General features: G+C 38.8%; 2 protein-coding genes across 6 annotated transcripts in view; both read right to left on the reverse strand.

Annotated features, from left to right (window-relative positions):
- Positions 1 to 671, reverse strand: part of smtnb (smoothelin b) — a 64,162-nt gene extending 63,491 nt beyond the window's left edge. For 3 of the 5 annotated variants that reach the window (XM_049577764.1, XM_049577762.1, XM_049577765.1), the window contains exon 1: positions 294 to 670. In XM_049577764.1, coding sequence (XP_049433721.1) covers positions 294 to 344 — 51 coding nt within the window. In that variant the 5' untranslated portion in view covers positions 345 to 670. Of the gene's footprint in view, positions 1 to 293 lie in introns of all 5 variants that reach the window. The other 2 variants (XM_049577763.1, XM_049577767.1) reach the window with 1 other exon arrangement.
- A 2,555-nt stretch (positions 672 to 3,226) lies between these two features.
- On the reverse strand, positions 3,227 to 15,817 carry trafd1 (TRAF-type zinc finger domain containing 1). The gene is made up of 12 exons (XM_049577770.1): positions 15,246 to 15,817; positions 14,030 to 14,078; positions 13,795 to 13,930; positions 12,853 to 12,906; positions 12,320 to 12,749; positions 11,011 to 11,307; positions 10,871 to 10,935; positions 8,588 to 8,848; positions 8,188 to 8,326; positions 6,032 to 6,248; positions 5,802 to 5,859; positions 3,227 to 4,356 (listed from the first exon to the last, which is right to left on the reverse strand). Exons 2-12 carry the CDS (start codon positions 14,062 to 14,064, stop codon positions 4,318 to 4,320), a joined length of 1,731 nt encoding a protein of 576 aa, XP_049433727.1. The 5' UTR covers positions 14,065 to 14,078; positions 15,246 to 15,817; the 3' UTR covers positions 3,227 to 4,317.
- Positions 15,818 to 19,416: the final 3,599 nt, after the last annotated feature.

The following is a 19,416-nucleotide window of genomic DNA, read 5'->3' on the forward strand; positions in this document are numbered from 1 at the left end:
CAGTATAATGGTTCAACATGTGAATCAAGGTGTTATGTTGCACTACAGTAACAGTACCAGACCTACAGCAGCACAATGAGACATAAAGCCTACATTACTTCTCCATGTACAGGAACTGACCACATTGACACAGCTTCATATGATGTATGCAAACTATAGATAAAGACTGCTGAATGACATACTAATATTAAAGTCTTCCCTGACACCAGGCAGGTAGCAGTTTAACCCACAGTGGTCCATTTCCCATGGCAGCATATAACTCCAGTTCAGAGCATCTCCATGCATGTACTCACCAGGGCTCGGAGGGAGGACTCGTCCAGCGCCGAGTAACTCTCCACGGACATGTTTAGTCTTTCTCGTCGGGTTCAGGTGAGACTGGAAGGTCTGGGTGGTGAGTCTTGATGTGGTCTGGTTCCTCCGGTCAGCGTGTGCTCTACCACCTGCACGACTTGTTGCTGTTTTGTGTCTTTTCCTTTAGTTTGTTTCAAACTTCAGCGCAGTCAAAATCACAAACCTCCTGTAAGTTAACGGAAATAAGCCCGAGTTCCGTGTCTGGAGAGCATATTTCGGTCCTCTTCTGTCGTCTCTTGAGTGGCACTGAAAGCAGAAACAGGACTACACACTTTCAAAAGGGGACGTTGGCAGGTTTTTGAACCGAGGATTCCCACTGAAAGGTGTAAGCCCGCCCCTCTCTGTCGCCGGCTTCTCCCGGCGTTCATTCAAAGCGCGCCGCTCTGTGGGAACGTGCGAAACAGCCTCTATATATGAAGGGTGATTAGTGCCACTGTTAAAGCCCTACATGTGTGGAACTTCAGATACAGGCATTATCATCCTTAACACAAAACACCTTAAGTTAAGATTTTCCTTAAAGTCTTAACTAAGGTTTAGTCATAATAAAATCTCCTTAAGGTTTCCTTAAATGTTCACCTAAGTATTTTTGGTGTTCTCCTTGTGTTGGTCCTATACTTAAGGAATCCCTAGACAATTACACAAAAGACCTTAGCAACCACAGCAGGATGAAAAAACACTTAAGGTGTATTTATGGTGATAAATGAAAAAACATAACACCCTGAGAAGTTTTTTATGTGACTAAGACATTTTAAAGGATTCTGTGCAACACCCTTAAGTCCCCTTAAGTCCCTCGACTTGGGGTCCGTCCCAAGACTCACACTTCTCCTCAGAATTGGCACTGTCCCGCGAAGGGCTTGGGTGTCCCAAATTTTGGGAAAGTGCTTTTCAGCCCTTAAAATCCCCACTTAATTTGAAGGGCTGTGCAATGCACACTTACTAACCCATATCAACTGATTTGAATTTCCCAGGATGCATTGTGAAACTCTCCAGCCAGGCAAGTTTTCCAGGAAGATGGCAGGAGAAGATGGCAGGAGAAGAAGGCAGGAGAAGAAGGCAGCGAAGGCGTCTTCTATTTGCTGAGTTTCTTCTCTGTTGATTTGTGAAATGAAGAAGGATGAAGACAGCCAACAAAATAGACAATACAACCACTGGAGCCGGCATTTTGGAAATGAGTGACGTAGGTGAACACGTCTGTTACGCTAATTTGCATGAAGTGGCATCCCAATTCATAGGTAAAATTCCCTACCACTCAACACTAATCTTTCGTTGTTGAGGGGAATCTATCTGGCGAGTGCACTTGAAACCAAGGGGAAAGGTTAAGGGAAGAGAAATGCGACTGGCCCTTCAGTCTTAAGTGTCATACTGAAGGAGAAAACTTGAGGTGTTTTATGCTACTGACTCCAGAGCTCATTTGGTGGAAAAGGGGTTATCAGCAGAGCGCAGATAACTGGCAGGCACCTGCAGCTGCTTGGTCCCTCCTGGCTCCGTTACAAGGACTTTTTTCATTTCATATTGTGCCAAACTCCAGTGGATAACATATAGGTTATGGAATTATACTGCTCACACAAGGCCTTGAGTAACTGGGTCATGATTTCTGGACAGATTTTCCTTAAAGTCTTGATTAAGGTTTACTCATAATAAAATATCCTTAAGGTTTCCTTAAATGTTCACCTAAGTATTTATGGTTTTCTCCCTGTGTTGGTTTTATACTTAAGGAATCCTTAGACAGTTACACAAAAGACCTTAGCAACCACAGCAGGATGAAAAAAAATTGTGTTTTTTACTTGACTAAGGAAATCTAAAGGATTTTGTGCAACACCCCTAAGTAAGTCCCTCAGCTGAGGAAAAATTAGGTTATGTGTCATACTTAAGGAGAAAAATTAAGGTGTTTTGTGCAACTGACTCCACACTCAACAACTCACACCAAAACAAACTAGATTGATAAGTGGCACTACAGGTAAGAGAAAATATGTGTTTTTAATTTGAGGGTAAACTGTCCCTTTAAAAGACTTGACTGTATTTCCTGTCATACTTTCCTCAAGACTTTACATCAGTGTAGATTGTTCACTTTGGGCTGTTTGGATGTAACATTAGTACTGTTATCGTTATTACAGGGCTCCTGCACATTTTCATGCACAAAACTTCAAAACTTTTCCATGTCTTTTCAAGGACCCATAATAAATCTTGCCAAACATACAAGACAGTAAACAAAATATTGTTGCACATCGACGTGTATTAGAGCTACAGTACGTCGACAGCTACAGGGAATACATTTGAGGTTATATTACATAATGTGGAAGGTTATCCACCAAAAGATTACTGTAACAATTTCATTACACAGAACAAGATTCCTTCACTTCTCAAAAACTTGCAGTGATTTTTGTTAATTCCATGACTTCTCCAGGGCTGGAAAATGTTACTGTGAAATCCCATGACTTTTCCAGGTTTTCCATGACATTTGGGACCCTGTTAATATGCAAAATCATTCCTCATTCACTATTTGACATTGGTAGTGACAGAAAAACAACTTTGTGGTCCAAAACATTTAATGGGGCTTTTTATGTCTGATTTATGGTTCATTAAGATTCAGTTTTCTTTCAATCATCTTTAAATTGAGTCATTTAAAGATGTAATAACACAACAAATCTATGCTCAGTACTAGTGTGACTGAAAAAAGTGTGCCTATTGCCACATAAAATACATTGAAAAAGCACTTCTGTGGCAGTAATCACCCCTCATAAAGGACACCAGATTTAACAGAACGTTTAAAAATGATATTTTAGCCTTCTATGCAGAGTTTTGGTACAGTAAGCTGAGGTGAGCTCAATGTATTAAGAGGTACTGAACAACACTGACAGAATTCAAACTGAAGCCATTGAATCTCCTCATTAAACATTTAATAGCCGCAACACAAGGAGCACAAGGAGCACAGGAATAGTCAGCCGTGTGCCGTGAGCGTTTACAGTCCAACCAAACACCACACCAGGAGATATCACTCACTATTTGCTCCTCACTGGTTGAGCCTGATGATCAGATGTTAATCAGGAAAATGTTCTTGCGACATCTTTAGTTAAAAGGACTCAACCACCTGTGGCACGAGGTTGCCTAATGTATATGTATTGCTAAAGTGGACCCTATGTTAAACACAAAATACATCTTATCAATCTTAAATCCTATTCAGAGGAGCAGCACACAACATTTTTCATACTATTTAAAAGAAGATTGGACAGGAGACACTGCTTCAAAAGCCATCTCATCGTAACACCATGTATATACTTCTATAGTTATGATTTTAAAAATCAAAATATTACTGAAGAGTATTAAAGACAAACGTTCAACAGTATAAAAAGACAAATGTTCAATTATACAGTTTTTTTTTCCATGGTCAAAGATGCATAAATTTATCAAATCTGTTCCTCAAGCCCTTTTTTAAACAAAATAATCTATCAAAGTGCTTCAGGTTACATACAGATGCAGAAACCAACAGGAACACTGTGAAGGACCCTGAAAGAACAGGCAAACAGGGGTGAAAACGAAATGTCCTTGGCTGAAGTAACAAGGTAAAGATTAAGTTAGACTAATGCACACTGACAAAGTCATGTGTCTGTGTTTGATGTTCTCAGTGGTCCTAATGAGCCATGACACAACTTGTACAGTAACAAAAAAGAAATCAGGAATCAAATCAAATTCAGCGTAAATACAATTCATTGTATAATTTATCTGTTAAGGCTAAATGTTAGACAAACAAACATTTGAAACAAATCCTGAAATAAAGCAGAATATGAATTAATGAACCAAATTACTTATTTAGAATTATATAGCGAAACTCATCAAAATATAAACTGCAGGATAACTAACACTCACACAGGCACTTATCAGATAGGTATATATATGTCTCATTTTCAAAAGAGTGCAGGCAGATAAATGAGAAGTAGAGAAGGAGATTTGGTTTTTGGATTCCTGCTCTCACTCTTCCTGCTGCTCTTCATTCTGCTTCTTGGGCAACTGCAAATGGAAAACATACAACTGAGGATCTTTTTACAGACACAAAAATGTGTTTAGTGGTCGTAAAGGAAAATACACCTTTAGGCAGACTTAACACCATGATACTTAAATTATTGTGTGAAGAATCTGCAATGTTACATAAATATTAGCTTAAGCTCTATTCCAGGGTTTTGCCCTTAAAAGTCTATTTGCTTTTTATTTTATTTTACATTACAGTAAGTATTGTCCTCTTCAACGTTATATTTTTCATGTAAATGTATGAATATATTTCATATACTGTGTGTATTACTTGTATTTGTTATAATAGTAGATTGCTCCTATGATAAATAAGTGTTAAAACATCCACTTCTTTTTTTTTTTTTCAAGATATTTTTTGGGGGCATTTTTAGCATTTAATGGATAGCACAGACAAGTGTGAAAGGGGGAGAGAGAGAGGGAGTAACATGCAGCAAAGGGCCGCAGGCTGGAGTCGAACCCAGGCCACTGCGGCAACAGCCTTGTACATGGGGCGCCTGCTCTACCACTAAGCCACCGACGCCCCTAAAACATCCACTTCTTTCCCATTTTATAAACCTTTGTGGTTGTACATCAGGATAGATTGTACATTGTGTAATTAGAAAAATATTAAACTTTATTTGTCTCCCATGCCCCCACGGTAAATCCAAAAACAGAGAACATACTGAATTGAAGTCACAGGCCGTCGCTTTAAACAACGGCAAATGTCTCATGTCTCATTTTTCCAGTCATATGCTCAGTACTTCCCAAACAGGTGCATTTTCACTAAATTGTTAAAATATAAAACACCTCCGCCTTCTAGTTACACACCTAAAGCCAGCAGATTTCACACATGTGCCCAGGCACGCTACTCAGCTGTGCATAACACTGTTTGTCTTAAATTGTAATGTTTTCACAAAAATGCATGTATTAAAGAAGTACTGAGCATACAACTGGATAAAGGAGACATGGTTATACTGAGAGTTTGTAAACAAATGTTTTTATATAGTTTTGTTGTTGTTAAACGCAGCCTGTTTACTTCAATTCATTAAGAATGTTTGCTTTTTTCAGATTCTCCGTTCACCGTGGAGACATGGGTAAAAATGGTTTTCTTCACAAATTCAACTTAACACCAGCAAGTAATTGATATACACATAGTCATTTTGTGGTACTCTCAATGTTAAGGTACAAACCATACACAAACTCGGGCTTCTTATTGATAATGCTGGAATGCCCTCTAGTGGACAAAATGTATAACAACCACGTGCTAAGAGGCGCTGGCAGTACTGCATAAGTCTGTGTATGAAGTGTACAGCTACATAGTAAATAGCAATAATGTGCTAATTTTGAGCAGCAAATACACTTTGACTAGGTTGACAGCTCTAATAAAAACAAAGCATAAACATCACCATTGCCCACCTACACAACGTGATTTGAAACTTGAAGTGTACCTTTGTCAATGAATTTCTTCTGTTCCCTCTCCCTTCTTTATTTTCTGGTAGATGTACTCTGCCGGACAAACACATTTAAATTAGAATTTGTAAAACATACTCTAACATTCTATTTACAAAAAACACAAATCGTTATGTAATTAAGAAATTATAAATTGGTCAAGTGGAGCGAAAGCAATTCAAATTGAATTCAAAAATGAGTCTACATAAAACTTGATGAATGTTTTTACCCCTTTAGAAAAGCAGAGGAAGACTTCTCAGAGTCACTGAAAGATGAATGAGCCCCTTCTGCGTCTCTGCCCTGCTGAGGTCTGGTTTTTACAGAAGCATCACAGTTGGACATCTTCCTTTGACTTGGTAGTCCTATGTAGCCTCTCTGCCAGTCCCTTGGGTTTTGTCCCGGTAGGGTGTCTCTGTCGAATCCAAAGTCCTCATCCGCGTAGTCAGCTATTTGTGGAACAGGAAACACAATATGTGTAAATAAACTCAAATGTACAAAGTGACCAGAGAAAAACCCTGTAAACATCAACAAGTCCTCCAAAGAAAATAGCCATGCAAACTAGCTTTGTATATGAAACGTTTCTTCAAGGAATACTTTATCCCTCAAATGACCATTTGTATATCAATTACTTAAACTGTGTTATGCTGAATTTGAATTCTGAATTTTCTTGCATGCCTCCACAGTGAACGAAGAATCCAAAAACGGAGAAAATTCTCGATAAAGAGAAGTCATAGGCGGCCATGTTAACAGCAGCATAACTATATCAAAACATCTGTTAGCAAACTCTCACAACTCGTGCAGTATAATCCAAGTCTCATTTATCCAGTTGTATGTTCAGTACTTTCTAAACAAACAGCCGCTTCTGCTGGTGAACTAAACTAAAAGTGAAACTTATCTATGCTCTCTTTAAAGCAGAGTCCTGCACGGGTCCAGTTTTCAAGATCCGCCCCGACCCGGCAACTTGCAAACCCGCACCCGAACCGCAAACCCGCGCATCAGGCCAATTAGTACCGCAACCCGGTCCAACCCATTGAAACACGACCCGCAGCCAGACCCGTAACCTGGATTTAAAGTAATCATTTTGGGTCATATTGGCTGAATATTGAACAGCATATCGCCACAGTTAAGGTGCCAGTAAGTAAACAACGACCTGAATGAAGCAGCTCTCACAATAAAAACCTGACTTCAGCTCCATCATCAACCCTCTGTGTTCTTCTCCCATACGAGTGTAAAAGCGCTCGTTTGTTACGTTTAATGCTTTTAAACTTTTAATCTATGTAAAGGAACTTTACATGTGTAATAATAGACTTACTTTCTGTCCAGAGCTACGTTCAGCAGTTACGAGCCGTCACGTGTTTTTAGAATCCATCGAGGAGAGAAGTAATCCATCATGGAAACACTTCAGAAACATTATAAAGTGATAGTTGTACGTTTTATCCACTTATTTGTCAAATTCCGAAATAATTATTTACTGTTTTGGAAGCGGCACTTGTTAGATGGTGGCAGCCATGTTGATTCTGTCGTCCAATCACAAATTGTGTTATTAGATGGTGAAACGCGTGTAAACAGCTGAACCAATGACCGTTGCGAAATAGCGGAGGCGATCCTCAGAGAGTAAATAATGACCAAGATAGTTATCTGTAGTTTTACCAACGGGTTTTACCAACGAGTACCAGTACGGGAGCTGCTGGTCTCGATCTGTAGTTTGTGATATTGTGTGACTGTGCTGAGTCTGAACGAACCATTTTTTAACACCACAGTTGCACAGAAAAACACAAAAAATCTGACTGATTAAGGCAGTGGTAGACCAGCAGCGCCTGTATTCAGCAAGGTAAGATTAAGTTTGACTTTTTATTGTTCTCTGTCTTAAAGGACTGTCTCTTAGGGAAGTGCTGAACATAGGACTGGATAATTCAGCCTTGGGTTATACTACACTAGTTGTGGGAGAGTTGGTAAACTAATGTTTTGATTAAGGGTTGCAGTTGTTTTATGCAGACCCTTCTCACTTTGATCAAGAATTTTCTCCTTTTTTGGATTCTTTGTTCACCAGAGGCATGTCCGAAACATGTTATGGGGTGAGTAACTGATATACAAATGATCATTTGGGGGTGAAGTCTTTCTTTCTCTCTTTTCATCTCTTTAGCAGAGATGTTGACTTTATTCTTTATTCAGATCCCCATTAGCAACCACTGGGGCAGCGGCTACTCTTCCTGGGATCCGAACACAACAAAACAAACATAAAACAAGACATATACACACTGTTGTACTCTTATGTCAGAGTTTGTGGTGGTGTTGAAATGGATGCTAAACACTTTGTTGTTTTTTCTCCAATCAGATTTTTTTTTAGCATTTTTAAAAATATCTATAATAAATTCTATACATTACCTTGGTGCTTCACTGTCCTCTGGAAATCTGGAGACATCCGACCAAAGGCGTCTTTACCTGGGCTCACTGGTTTTTTAACAGATGTTTTTGTTAGATTATTCAGTGGGTGGGCAGTCTGAGGACGCATGTCACATTTGTCCTAGGAATAAAAACACACATGAAATTGTTTGAATATTAACATTCATTCACACCCATCAGAAATTATCCTTTCAGGCTGGTCGTTTGGATCATAATGTGGAAATCTCTACAGAAGATATATTTGTAATTATACTGACACATTTTTAAGAAATCCTACAGCAGTTTTAAAATATTTTTTCTTTCCTCATATGTAATAAAATAATGTACTTATCAGTAATAACAATCATTTTAGACCGGCTATCTAACTTGATTATTGACATACCTGATGGTGGAAGACGACAGCCTCCTCCAGAGCAACGCCACAGAACTCACATGGAATGACCACGTCGCCCTCTAGTGGACTGGCTGGAGGACTGTAGGAAGCCGGGGACACTGACCGAGGGAAAGTGGGGATGTTTGAAGCGAGTGTGTCGGGGAGGCTGTGCATCAGCCCTGAGGGGTTTCTGCCCATCCTGTCCTCTTTAGGTGGAGACAAGGGCTGCTTGCTGTAAGACGCAAAGGCGGAGGCAGGGCTGCAGCCAGTCTGAAACAAATTGAAGAAGGTGTACAAACAGGTTGGAATATCTGCTATAAATCAAGTCATCACGTCCCTTGACAGATGGAGATGACGGCCTCATGTTCAAACAGGCAAAGGTTGTTAAGTGTCTGGAACAAAGATAAAGAGCGGTATGCAAATGTTTGCGTGCCATGTGATATCTGTCTGGATCTGAGCATTTTACACTGATAAGGTTTGTGCATACACATATATTTCTGAAGCATTTGACAAGGTAGGTGGGAAGGGAGGCAGCGTGTGGACAGGTTTCAGAAGAAATACAGAATGCACCATAACAAAGTAAGTAGGTCAGAGCCAGTCCTTCCAACAGTATGATAACTTAAATCTGAAAGTGGGGCTGAAAACAGGTTGAAATATGTCAGCAAGTAGTCCTGAATTCAGAAGGCAAGGTAACTGGTTATATCCGTCAGTCAGGTTCTGGGTGTGCTTTTTTGCTTTGTTGTGCCGTCATGCAGATATGATGCATTGACCTGTAATTACAAACTCCCTGCCCTCTTTTTCTCCAGTGATGTGTTACAGAATGTGTCAGCTGGACAGGTTTTTACTCAGACATTATGTGTCTGAATAAAGAAGCATGAAAGAGTACTTAAATGTATATAGACAATCCAGTTACTCTGGAGGATGATCACTAGCACATTTGAGTTCTCTCCCTGTTATTTTGAACTCACTTCCTATTGCTGAAGTATCTCCTGGGCTGCCTTCATGACAAGAAAACCTTGTTTTCTGACAGCTGGACGCACAACAGCCTTTGGTAGCATGGAGACATGACGTCCAGGGGCCAAAAGAGGATGCATACGCACAAAAAGAATGTGTATGCCTTTTCCTCACATACACTTGTATTTACAAATGAAGAATGTGTGATGAGAATGTGCGCACCTCACACATACTTCAGACCAGGCATAGACAAGCGCAGATGGTATGATAAGGAGGAGACTGAATAAAAGTTGGGAGAGGGGTAACATCGTTTTTAGGTTGTTTGCCAGTTTCACTGCAATCTACACAGCTTTCTGTAAAATGTCAACCATAAGAGCATTTGTAAACTGAATTGTGAGGCACTTTGTGAAGTCAATTTCAACATGAGTGCTATGAATTAATCATTGATCATCCTGATGATGTTTCATGATACTGATGATTTGATTTTACCACCATGATTGTTTGCAGAAACTTAATGTATTAGTGGTACAGATGCTACAAATATCCACAGCCATGTGTAATGACGGCTGCTCTGGCACAGTTGGAGAACCTCACGATGCAACACAGTTGCTGAAATTGCACGTTTTCTTTGTTGTATTTCTTACTGACAGGTCTAATGAGTGTTGGAGTCAATTTCATTTATAACGCCCAATATCACAAATCACAATTTGCCTCAGAGGGCTATGTAAAGGTATGTTTAAGGGTACTTCAACATCTATATACGGTGAACTGTGGGAGTGGAGGCTCATGCACGTGTGCCCTGTTCTGCAATGATTAAAACTTATAAAACAGAAATGTGCAAATGTGCAGCTTTATAAATCTGATGAAAAGACGGCGTATTCACATTTCTGTCTTTGTGCATAGTACACACAGTTTTAGTCATGAATCCATACACAGTTTTATTCATCTGGCCCCGGGTGACCGTAAAAATGAGCAAAAAACTAAATTGAAGAGCCTTATTATCACTGAAACCCATGAGTCTACCAGTCTATAAATGTGACACAAGGCAGCCAATGTGTTATCAATGTAGTGATTTTGTCCCCATCAGGATCCTGTGAGCACAGTGACCCAGTTTTCTTAAGGGATGATGGGTTTGTAGGCATGCTGTTAGTATGTTGAGACCCCATCGTGCCTATGTGACAATTTAATCCCCAAATTTAAGGGATCCTTGCCAATTTTTTGTCAAAATCCTTATCAGCCAGGGTTGAGTGTTAATTCAGCTGACTGACACAAAAATCTAGCATCATGAGTCAAACCTTAGCAGCAGTGAATCCAAAAGAACATAATCACATTTCTAACCTGATGCAAAATAAGGTCCTCTTCAGGAAACAGCTCTTCGCAAAACTCACAAGGCAGCATGGTATCTGTAAGAATAATTTAAAATCATCAACAAATGCACAACACAATAACTCAAAGTATTCAAATCAACACCAATTTACCTGCTTGATCATGTTCCTGGACTGCACTTGTGCTTGTGCCTGTGGAGAAGGTTGGGTAGTTGTTGTTGGGTGGATAGAGTGGAGAGTTTGTATAGGTGTTAGACGTCTTCCCAATCTTATGGTCCCAGATACCACTCCACAGGTTTCCCTCTACGCCTCCAGCCACTGGTTCTCCATCACTCTGCAGGCTGAGAGCTAACATGTAGTCCAGCCCTGATGAATCCTCATCCAGTCTGAGCTCACTGTGTGGCCACGCACTGCTGCTGCCACTATTCAGGAAATCACTCTGCCCCAGCACTACAAGAAAAAAAAATTACAATTATTTCAGAAACAATTTTAGCTGCAACTACAACTACAGTCATGGGTAAAAAAAAATATTTATAGGTTTTAGGATTTTGTTTATCAGGCAAACCCTCAAAATTTGAATACGTACACACAAGGTTAGAAACATATGCAATGTGCTCTTTGGCCCTCTGTTAGGACCCACCTACCTTATGTCGAGCCAGCAAAATCTCTCTAATTTTATTAATATAAGATATTTTCCAGGGGCATCTACTGCATGTCCTCAGCCTGTAAAACTAATTTATAAATACTTACATCAGGGTAAAAGTCATCTTTGTGTAACAGACTCAAACTTTGAGTAACCAGATATAAAGATCATGTCAAATTTAGTGATACTCTAAAAGAGTTGGAAGTTTAAAAGGTGTTCTGTGGGGGTTTTGACCACTAGTATGGAGCTATGTTTTTACATGTGGGTCCCTGTTGTGTTTGCATTGTCCGCATTTTAGGACATCAGTGCGATATACATTCTTGCTGCTGGTTTCACGTTATTCCTCTGATTGACAGTCGGAGGCAGTAACATGCAGATAAGCGTAACAATGTGCTCTCACAGTCAGTAAGGAAGCAACAAAAGACGTATGGAAACAATGCACTGGTGTTGTCACGTAACTGGAATTTCTAACTTTGGTACAATGCCTTAAAAATCTTGATATTCTATACCATTTTGATACCACAGGGAAAAACTGACATTAAGGGCATACAATTTTACCTTTTATAAAAGATGAATATAGAAAGGCTACAAAATGACAGCAATGGTTTTTCTTTTCTTGGTTAGTAGCAGAGAACAGCAGAATTAAACATTAACAATAAGAGAGAAAGAGTAAGCGCAGCTGGTACCAGAGCATTGATACTGCAGAAAATGAGTACTGAAGCCATTAAATCAATATTTTTGACAACACTAAAATGCAATTGGTGGGCACATCCTTCCCCACAGGAAATGTAATAATAAAAAGGTCAGTGACAAACTCACAGTCACTAAATGTATTTCTTGAGGCAGTATTCTTCCAGTCGCCTTGAGATCCCCTTGATGTGTTATATACCCTGGAATCAAATGGCCGGGGAAAGGCCTGTTGTTCTGCTGCACTTATGTTGTTATTTTTTGGGCCTCTCTCTTGTTCTCTGAGGAGGTTTCGGATGGAGTGGGCTTCCAACCATGCCCCCGGAGGCTGTGGTTCCCCTGGACTGCGACTAGTCCGGCTGTTGTTCCTCTCTTGGGGAGGTGTGAGGCTTCCGCATAAGACCGGATGCACAGCTTGTTCCCTCAACATTACATTGCACTTGCAGTGTGCGCAGGGTTCAGTGCGTGTGCCGCAATAATCCTCATGCTCTTTGGACTGACTGAAAACAATCTCCAGTTCACAGTATTGGCACGGGACCAGCCGCTGAGAACATTCAGAGCTCTGAAAGAAACAACAATTGTGAAAAACCACAGTTTGAGGATTTGATAAAGGTGACTAAATGTTTGAGTTATAAATAGGGAAAAGAAAGGTTCTTCAGAAATACCTGGTGAACATCAATATGCTTCTTCTCAATCTTCAAACCACACTTGCATGTAATCTGAAATGAGATAAAATATTTGTTTATTAGTTGCTCAGCAGGGAAATTTGCAGTGTTGCAACAGCAAAGGGGATATAGCAATAACAAAGACCATCACAAAGATATAATCAGTAAACAGAAAGCAAAACATAATTAGCAGACAGCTTAAAATGAAAGTGAAAATGCTTTCAAAGTTGCAGTGATTGCGGTATGTGGTCGCTCTGATGTGATTTTCCATTGGAGTGGAGGGCAGCGTTAGTCAGTTTATACACAACACATTTCAGTGGTGTTTTACTGTGACCAGCCCAAGGCACACTTATGTAATAATCATGCTGTTTAATCAACATCTTGTATATGCCACGCCTGTCGGACAGATGGATTATCTTGGCAAAAGAAAAGTTTTCACCCACTCAGATTTTAACAAACTTGTGCCCAAACTTTGAGAGAAATTAGCTTTCTGTTTGACTAGAAAAAATCCTTAAAAATACCACTTAGATACTAGATGAAAAACAGGAAAAACCTATGTTGCATTTATATCACCATTCAGTGTAGTTTGCAAAAGTTACAAACAACATCAGTAACTACTGACAGTGCATGTACTTTCTGTGAAAACAAGTGGCTTGTTCAACAAGCACGACAGCTCAATGAGGTATCCCAATGTAGTAAATCAACATAAGGTAAAACATTTCCACAACATACAAGAGATCCCTCCACAGATTCTGATGTTTTCCTGTCCTGCTACATTATCGTATGAATCTGATCTGATCTTCACACATATTGATGATGAGATTATCCAGGCTGTGCAGATGATAGATTTTTTCACTTTTTGGTATCACAACTGTCCTTTGAAGCAGCATATCTACTGCAGAAATTATTTTGAAATCTCCAGTATTGCTGTTCAGATTTTACCTGAATATGCTCCTGCTGTTTGTGCTCCTGCAGATCTGATCGGGGCACTGGCTCCTGGCAAACATCACACAGTGCGATGTTTCTTCTGCAGTGGATCTCATGGGTAGTAAAATTAGCCTCTGGAATGTCATGTTTGCTAAAAATAAGAGATAAAGAACATTATGAAACCATATTTTCACCACCATATGACACTGACTGATCATTTGTAGGTTTAATGTACCTTAGTCATACTTACCAATTGCCACAGAACTGTGTATTTTCATCTGCCATGGCTTAACAGTAACCTATGGACAAACTGTATTGTTATTATCAGTGACACAAAACAAGTCAATAACATGTCAGGAGAAAGTGACACTTAAAGAAATAGTTCAGATTATTTAAGCAGGGTTGTATGGGGTACTTATCCATAGACAGCACATTACATGCAGTAGATGTCAGTCACCACGCCCCCAGTTTGGAAAAGCAGGCTGGAGTCTGTCATGGAAGCAAAGCAATCTACTGCTGTGGAGGGGTCCACAACAAACCATACTTTAGCCACCTAAAAGAACGTTCCACCTCGAATATTTTTACTGCTTTACCTTGCTAACAGACAGTGATTTCCAATGGTAAAATGGAGCTGTTACTTTACTCTCTTCAAAGCCAGACTCCATTAAAGAAAAACAGTAATTTAATATTGCTGCACACAGTGCAGTCTATCACTGCATCAAACAGTTATTTTGTTAGCGTAATTGCGTGACTTTGGCCTTTACAAGGGTTAGTTTGACTTTATCAATGTCACACAATAACACTAACTAACTAACTAACTGATCAAGGCAGCGTTACACCAGCAGCTCATGTGTTCAGGTATCTTAAATTACTGCTTTTCTCAATGGAGTCTGGTGGCTTTGATGAGAGCAACGATGGGGAACTAAAGATGTTAATGCTTCCCCATTGAAGCTGACTATCCGTGCTAAAAAAATACTCTCTATATAGTGTACACTTAAATTAATATTGATTTTTTTTAGGTGGGGCTTTTTTAGGTGACATTTTGTTGCTGACCCCATCCACAGCAGTGCATTGCTCAGCTTCTGTGTCAGACTCCAGCCTGCTTCTCCAAACTAGGGGTGTGCCAAATGACATCTACTGTACGTAACACATTGTCTATGGATAAGTACCTCATACAACCCCACTTCAAAATAGCCAAACTATCCCTTTAACCTAGCCCTGTTTTGGTGATCTTTGCTAATGTCTGTAGTATTGTTTGTAGCTATGCAATGGAATTTGTGATTATTTAGTTCAACAAGTTACAGTTAGAGTTTAGCTAAGGTCTAGATAATTGAACTGGTGCTAAAATCTGTAGACTGAATTAATTTGAATATAGCCAAATGAATACGCAGGGCTAGTGTAAAGAGCACAGATAGCTAGTGCTGTTAGCATATGAGGCTGGTTGACAGCTCTGTCGGTTTGCTCACCCAGTGCCTCCAGGCTGGTAGCTAACGTTAGCTGACAACGATGGCCTGGATTAACAAGGAGACTCCTCGCCAACGTTAGTCAACAAGCATCTCGAAACCACCTCGAAAAAGTTGGACGATGTTTACCGTGTTGCCTCTGGCTAGTCGCTTAGCTCAACATTAAATACCCCGTTAGCAACCACCACGTAGCGCTAATTTAGCTAACCTAACTAACTTTATACGCTCTTCACGGAATAGCTACCGAGCCGAGAAGCTAACGTGCCGCCCGATCGGAGCAAAACGAGGACTGTCGTTGTGAGGTTACCGTTTTTTAGCGAATACACTGGTGCAGAAAAATGTAACCAACAATAAACCCGTAAACGAAAGCTAGCTAACTATTTGATGATATCTTGGAAACAGTTGGTTATTTCCTCCTTGATCCGTGCGTATACAGAGAAGATAGATGCCCCGAGTACAGCCTCTCAGGTTGTCTACGTACACATTATTGCCTCCTCCTTTAACACCGGCACAACCTAACTATTTCCTACCATAATAATTTATAATACTGCATTTAATCTAAACGCGTTAGAGCAGTGATCTGAATGTGTACGGGGCGTAGATGTTTTAGAGGTTAATGCTTAAAACCAACTGTAAGTCATAGTTCAGGGCACAATACTCTCTGTCTCTACAGGCTGGATTCTGATTGGTCGAATGAACATGGTGCGCTTCTGAAAAGCTCTCGGGTACCAAGGAAGGGTGGTTGCTTGTATAATGATGTATGTATGTATACTATGATTGTAAAGAGAAGTATATTATTCTTGTCTCCCAACGCTGTTACTTTTTTAGAGTTGCTTTGTAAAATTAAACAAAGATGTTACCCAGTGAATTCTGTTATTTAAAGTTACATTCCTGATATGTCTGACAAATGCACCTTCTGTAATGATACGGTAGAAACATTTGAACACTTATTCTTTCAATGTGTACTTGTGACTGTCTTCTGGACTCATTTTCAACTGGATCTCTGAAGAACATTTCACTCAAAGAACCTGATTTGTTAATTATTATTCAAAATTTCTCAAAAACTGAACAATATATAATTATTTTTTGCTTATTATTCTAGCTAAATTTTATATTCATAAAACAAACCACTTATAGAAATTGCTCCCGTATCCCTCCTTCAAGAATTCAGATCTAGATGTATATCTTAAAACAATATCAAATTTCAAAATCTTCATCTTCTAACCGCTTCATCCTCTTGAGGGTCGCGGGGGGGCTGGAGCCTATCCCAGCTGACATCGGGCGAGAGGCAGTTAATACAAGGTTTTACCAAAAAAAAAAACACAAGGGGGGCGCTGCAGCTTCTGAGATCTGGGATTTAATCACTGACACATCTAATAGAGGTTCAAATGTTGAAGGACTAAATATTAATAATAACAAGTTGATTATAAGTCAGCTAGCTGACGATACAACTATGTTCTTAAAAAATAGAGAACAAATACCACTAGCTTTAGAAGTTATAGAGCAATTTTCACAAGCATCTGGTCTGAGATTGAATCTGAGTAAATGTGAACTTATGAGTATCCACAACTGCCCTGATTCTTCAATATATAATATACCAGTCAAGGCTGATGTAAAGTATCTAGGTATTTGGATCTCTAAAGAGTTAGACACCAGTATAAAAAAGAATATTCAGAACAATGTTGATAAATGCAGTAAAATATTAAACCATTGGCTGCAAAGGGATTTAACGTTATTCGGTAGAACAATGTTAACTAAAATTGAATCGCTCTCTAGATTAATCTACCCTGCGTATTCTCTCGCTATTTCTCAGAGACAAATTAAGGAGATTAATAGAATTAATTTTAACTTTATTTGGAAGAATAAACATCATTATATCAAAAAAGGGGATTTGTTGAAAGATTATGGAGATGGTGGACTTAAGGCAATTGATTTTGAAATCATGAATGGGGTGTTAAAACTTAAATGGCTCCAGTCTTTTTTAAAGAATGGAAATGATATATGGTTCTCATTACCCTCATTTATATTCAATAAAGTAGGAGGTATTAAGTTCTTACTTACATGTGATTTTGAAATTACAAAATTGCCTATTAAACTATCTACTTTTCATCAACAGGTATTGTTACAATGGAAAATGATCTTCAAACACAATTTTAGCCCTCATAATGTTCCATTATGGAATAACAGAGTTATATTGAGCAGGAGGAAATCTATTTTTATGGGAAACTGGATGGAGAAAGGTATTTGGTCCATTGCACATTTAATGGACAATCATGGTAATGTTCTTGAACTGGAGGAATTTAATAATAGACATAATATTGAATGCTCCATTGAAGAATATAAAAAAGTAACGAATAACATTCCAAGTGCCTTTATTCAAATAGCGAAGAATAGTTTAAGGACCATAGGAACACTAAGACTGCCCAAAATTAATATTGATGATGTAGATTTCATGAATGACAAATGTCATAATAAATTCCTTAGACAGTTCTTTGTAAACTCCATATATCCGGGAAAAACAAGGAGCACTCTTATTCTCCAAAATTACAACAAATCTGACAGATCAGCGATCAGAACAAAATTTTTAAAATTTCCACTTCCTCCGAAATATAAGGAGATCCACTTTAAAATGATAAATGACATATATCCATCCAATGAATTCTTGAAAAAAAGATTTAAATTCGAGGTTGAAAATTGTCAAATGTGTGGTGTAAATCTGGAAACAACAGAACATCTATTTTTCGGATGTGAAACTGTCCAGAATATATGGAGATGTCTCTATGGTTTGCTGTCTTCCAAGTCCATAGAGATCAATTCTTCTCTTATCAGAATATTCAAATGGGTGTAATCCTCAAAGTTAAGAAAACTGAATTCTTGGTTAACAATCTCATCATAGTAACAAAATTTTATATACATAAATGCAGATGCTCCAAAACTCCCCCCTCATGGTCTGCACTTAAGAATGAACTTCTTTTGTTTCAAAAATGTCTGAAAACAATCGATAACGCCCAAGCTGAGAAATTATACACACTCATAGACAATCTTCAATTGAATTGAACCCCCGTTTAATTTTTTTTATTTTTTTTATTTTTTTTTTTGTATTTTATTTTACATCATTCATTACATTTTTTCATTTCAATGGCATTTAACAGTTATTAAGCTGTTTTTTGATTCTATATGTAGGAGGTGTGATTTTCCTTTTAATGTAATCTGCACATGTGGTCAGTAATGAGTATGTCTTTTTTTGTATTTGTATTTGTTCAATAAAAAAAAACAAAAACATCTAATAGAGGTTCATTTCTCGTAGAGGTAGGTGTCACCAAGAATATATATATTTTAATAAGTACATCAGGAATAAGATACATGCTGTGACTCTACGCCAATAAGATTCACTTGGGCTTTGCTTTTTTTAATTAATTGGCAGAAAATTTGTCTAGTTGGGGATAAAGTGTGCCTGAATAATTAAGTTAAAGAGGTATCCTTTAAAACAGGGGTGTCAAACTCATTTTGGTTCAGGGGCCACATACAGCTCAAAGTGGGCAGGGCCAGTAAAATCATTACATAATAACCTTTATACAACAGTTAGTTCCGGCCCTGCAATCTGATTGGTCGAGAGACAGTAAAACCGTGATGATGTTGGAGTATAACATCACGGTTATTTCACTGTGTATGTATCACTCCGCCTCACAGCTGATTACAATCAACAATCAAATCAAAACTGACGGTTAGTGTCAGTTAGGTCAGCAGTTGCATTGTAGGCTAGTTAATTCATCCACTGTCAAACAGCCAAAAATATGGATTTATTTCCTAAAATAAGTTTTGAATTGAACTATGAATGGTCATCAGAGGAAGATGAGGGAGAGGAGAAGCTGAATCCATCTGGGCACACATACAGGTTTGTCAGTGTTTCATCAGCGGAGCTCAGTGACTTGGAGAAAAGCAACATACTGTCAGATCAAAAGGCAGAGTTGGCTGTGCCTGTGAAGCGACAGTCCACCATGCAGTCACCACAGACTTATTTCACCGGCTGCACAATTAATGGAAACATGCAGATAAATGTGTATAAAGAGTAAGTGCCTGGTGCACAATGTCTGCGTTACATAGCAACGGTGACAGTCCTGAGGGAACTATTTTTGTTGGCGGAAGACAAATAAAATGCTTAAATTGATGTCTT

This window comes from Epinephelus fuscoguttatus, linkage group LG6 (assembly GCF_011397635.1).
Source record: "Epinephelus fuscoguttatus linkage group LG6, E.fuscoguttatus.final_Chr_v1".
Classification (NCBI taxonomy): Eukaryota; Metazoa; Chordata; class Actinopteri; order Perciformes; family Serranidae; genus Epinephelus; species Epinephelus fuscoguttatus.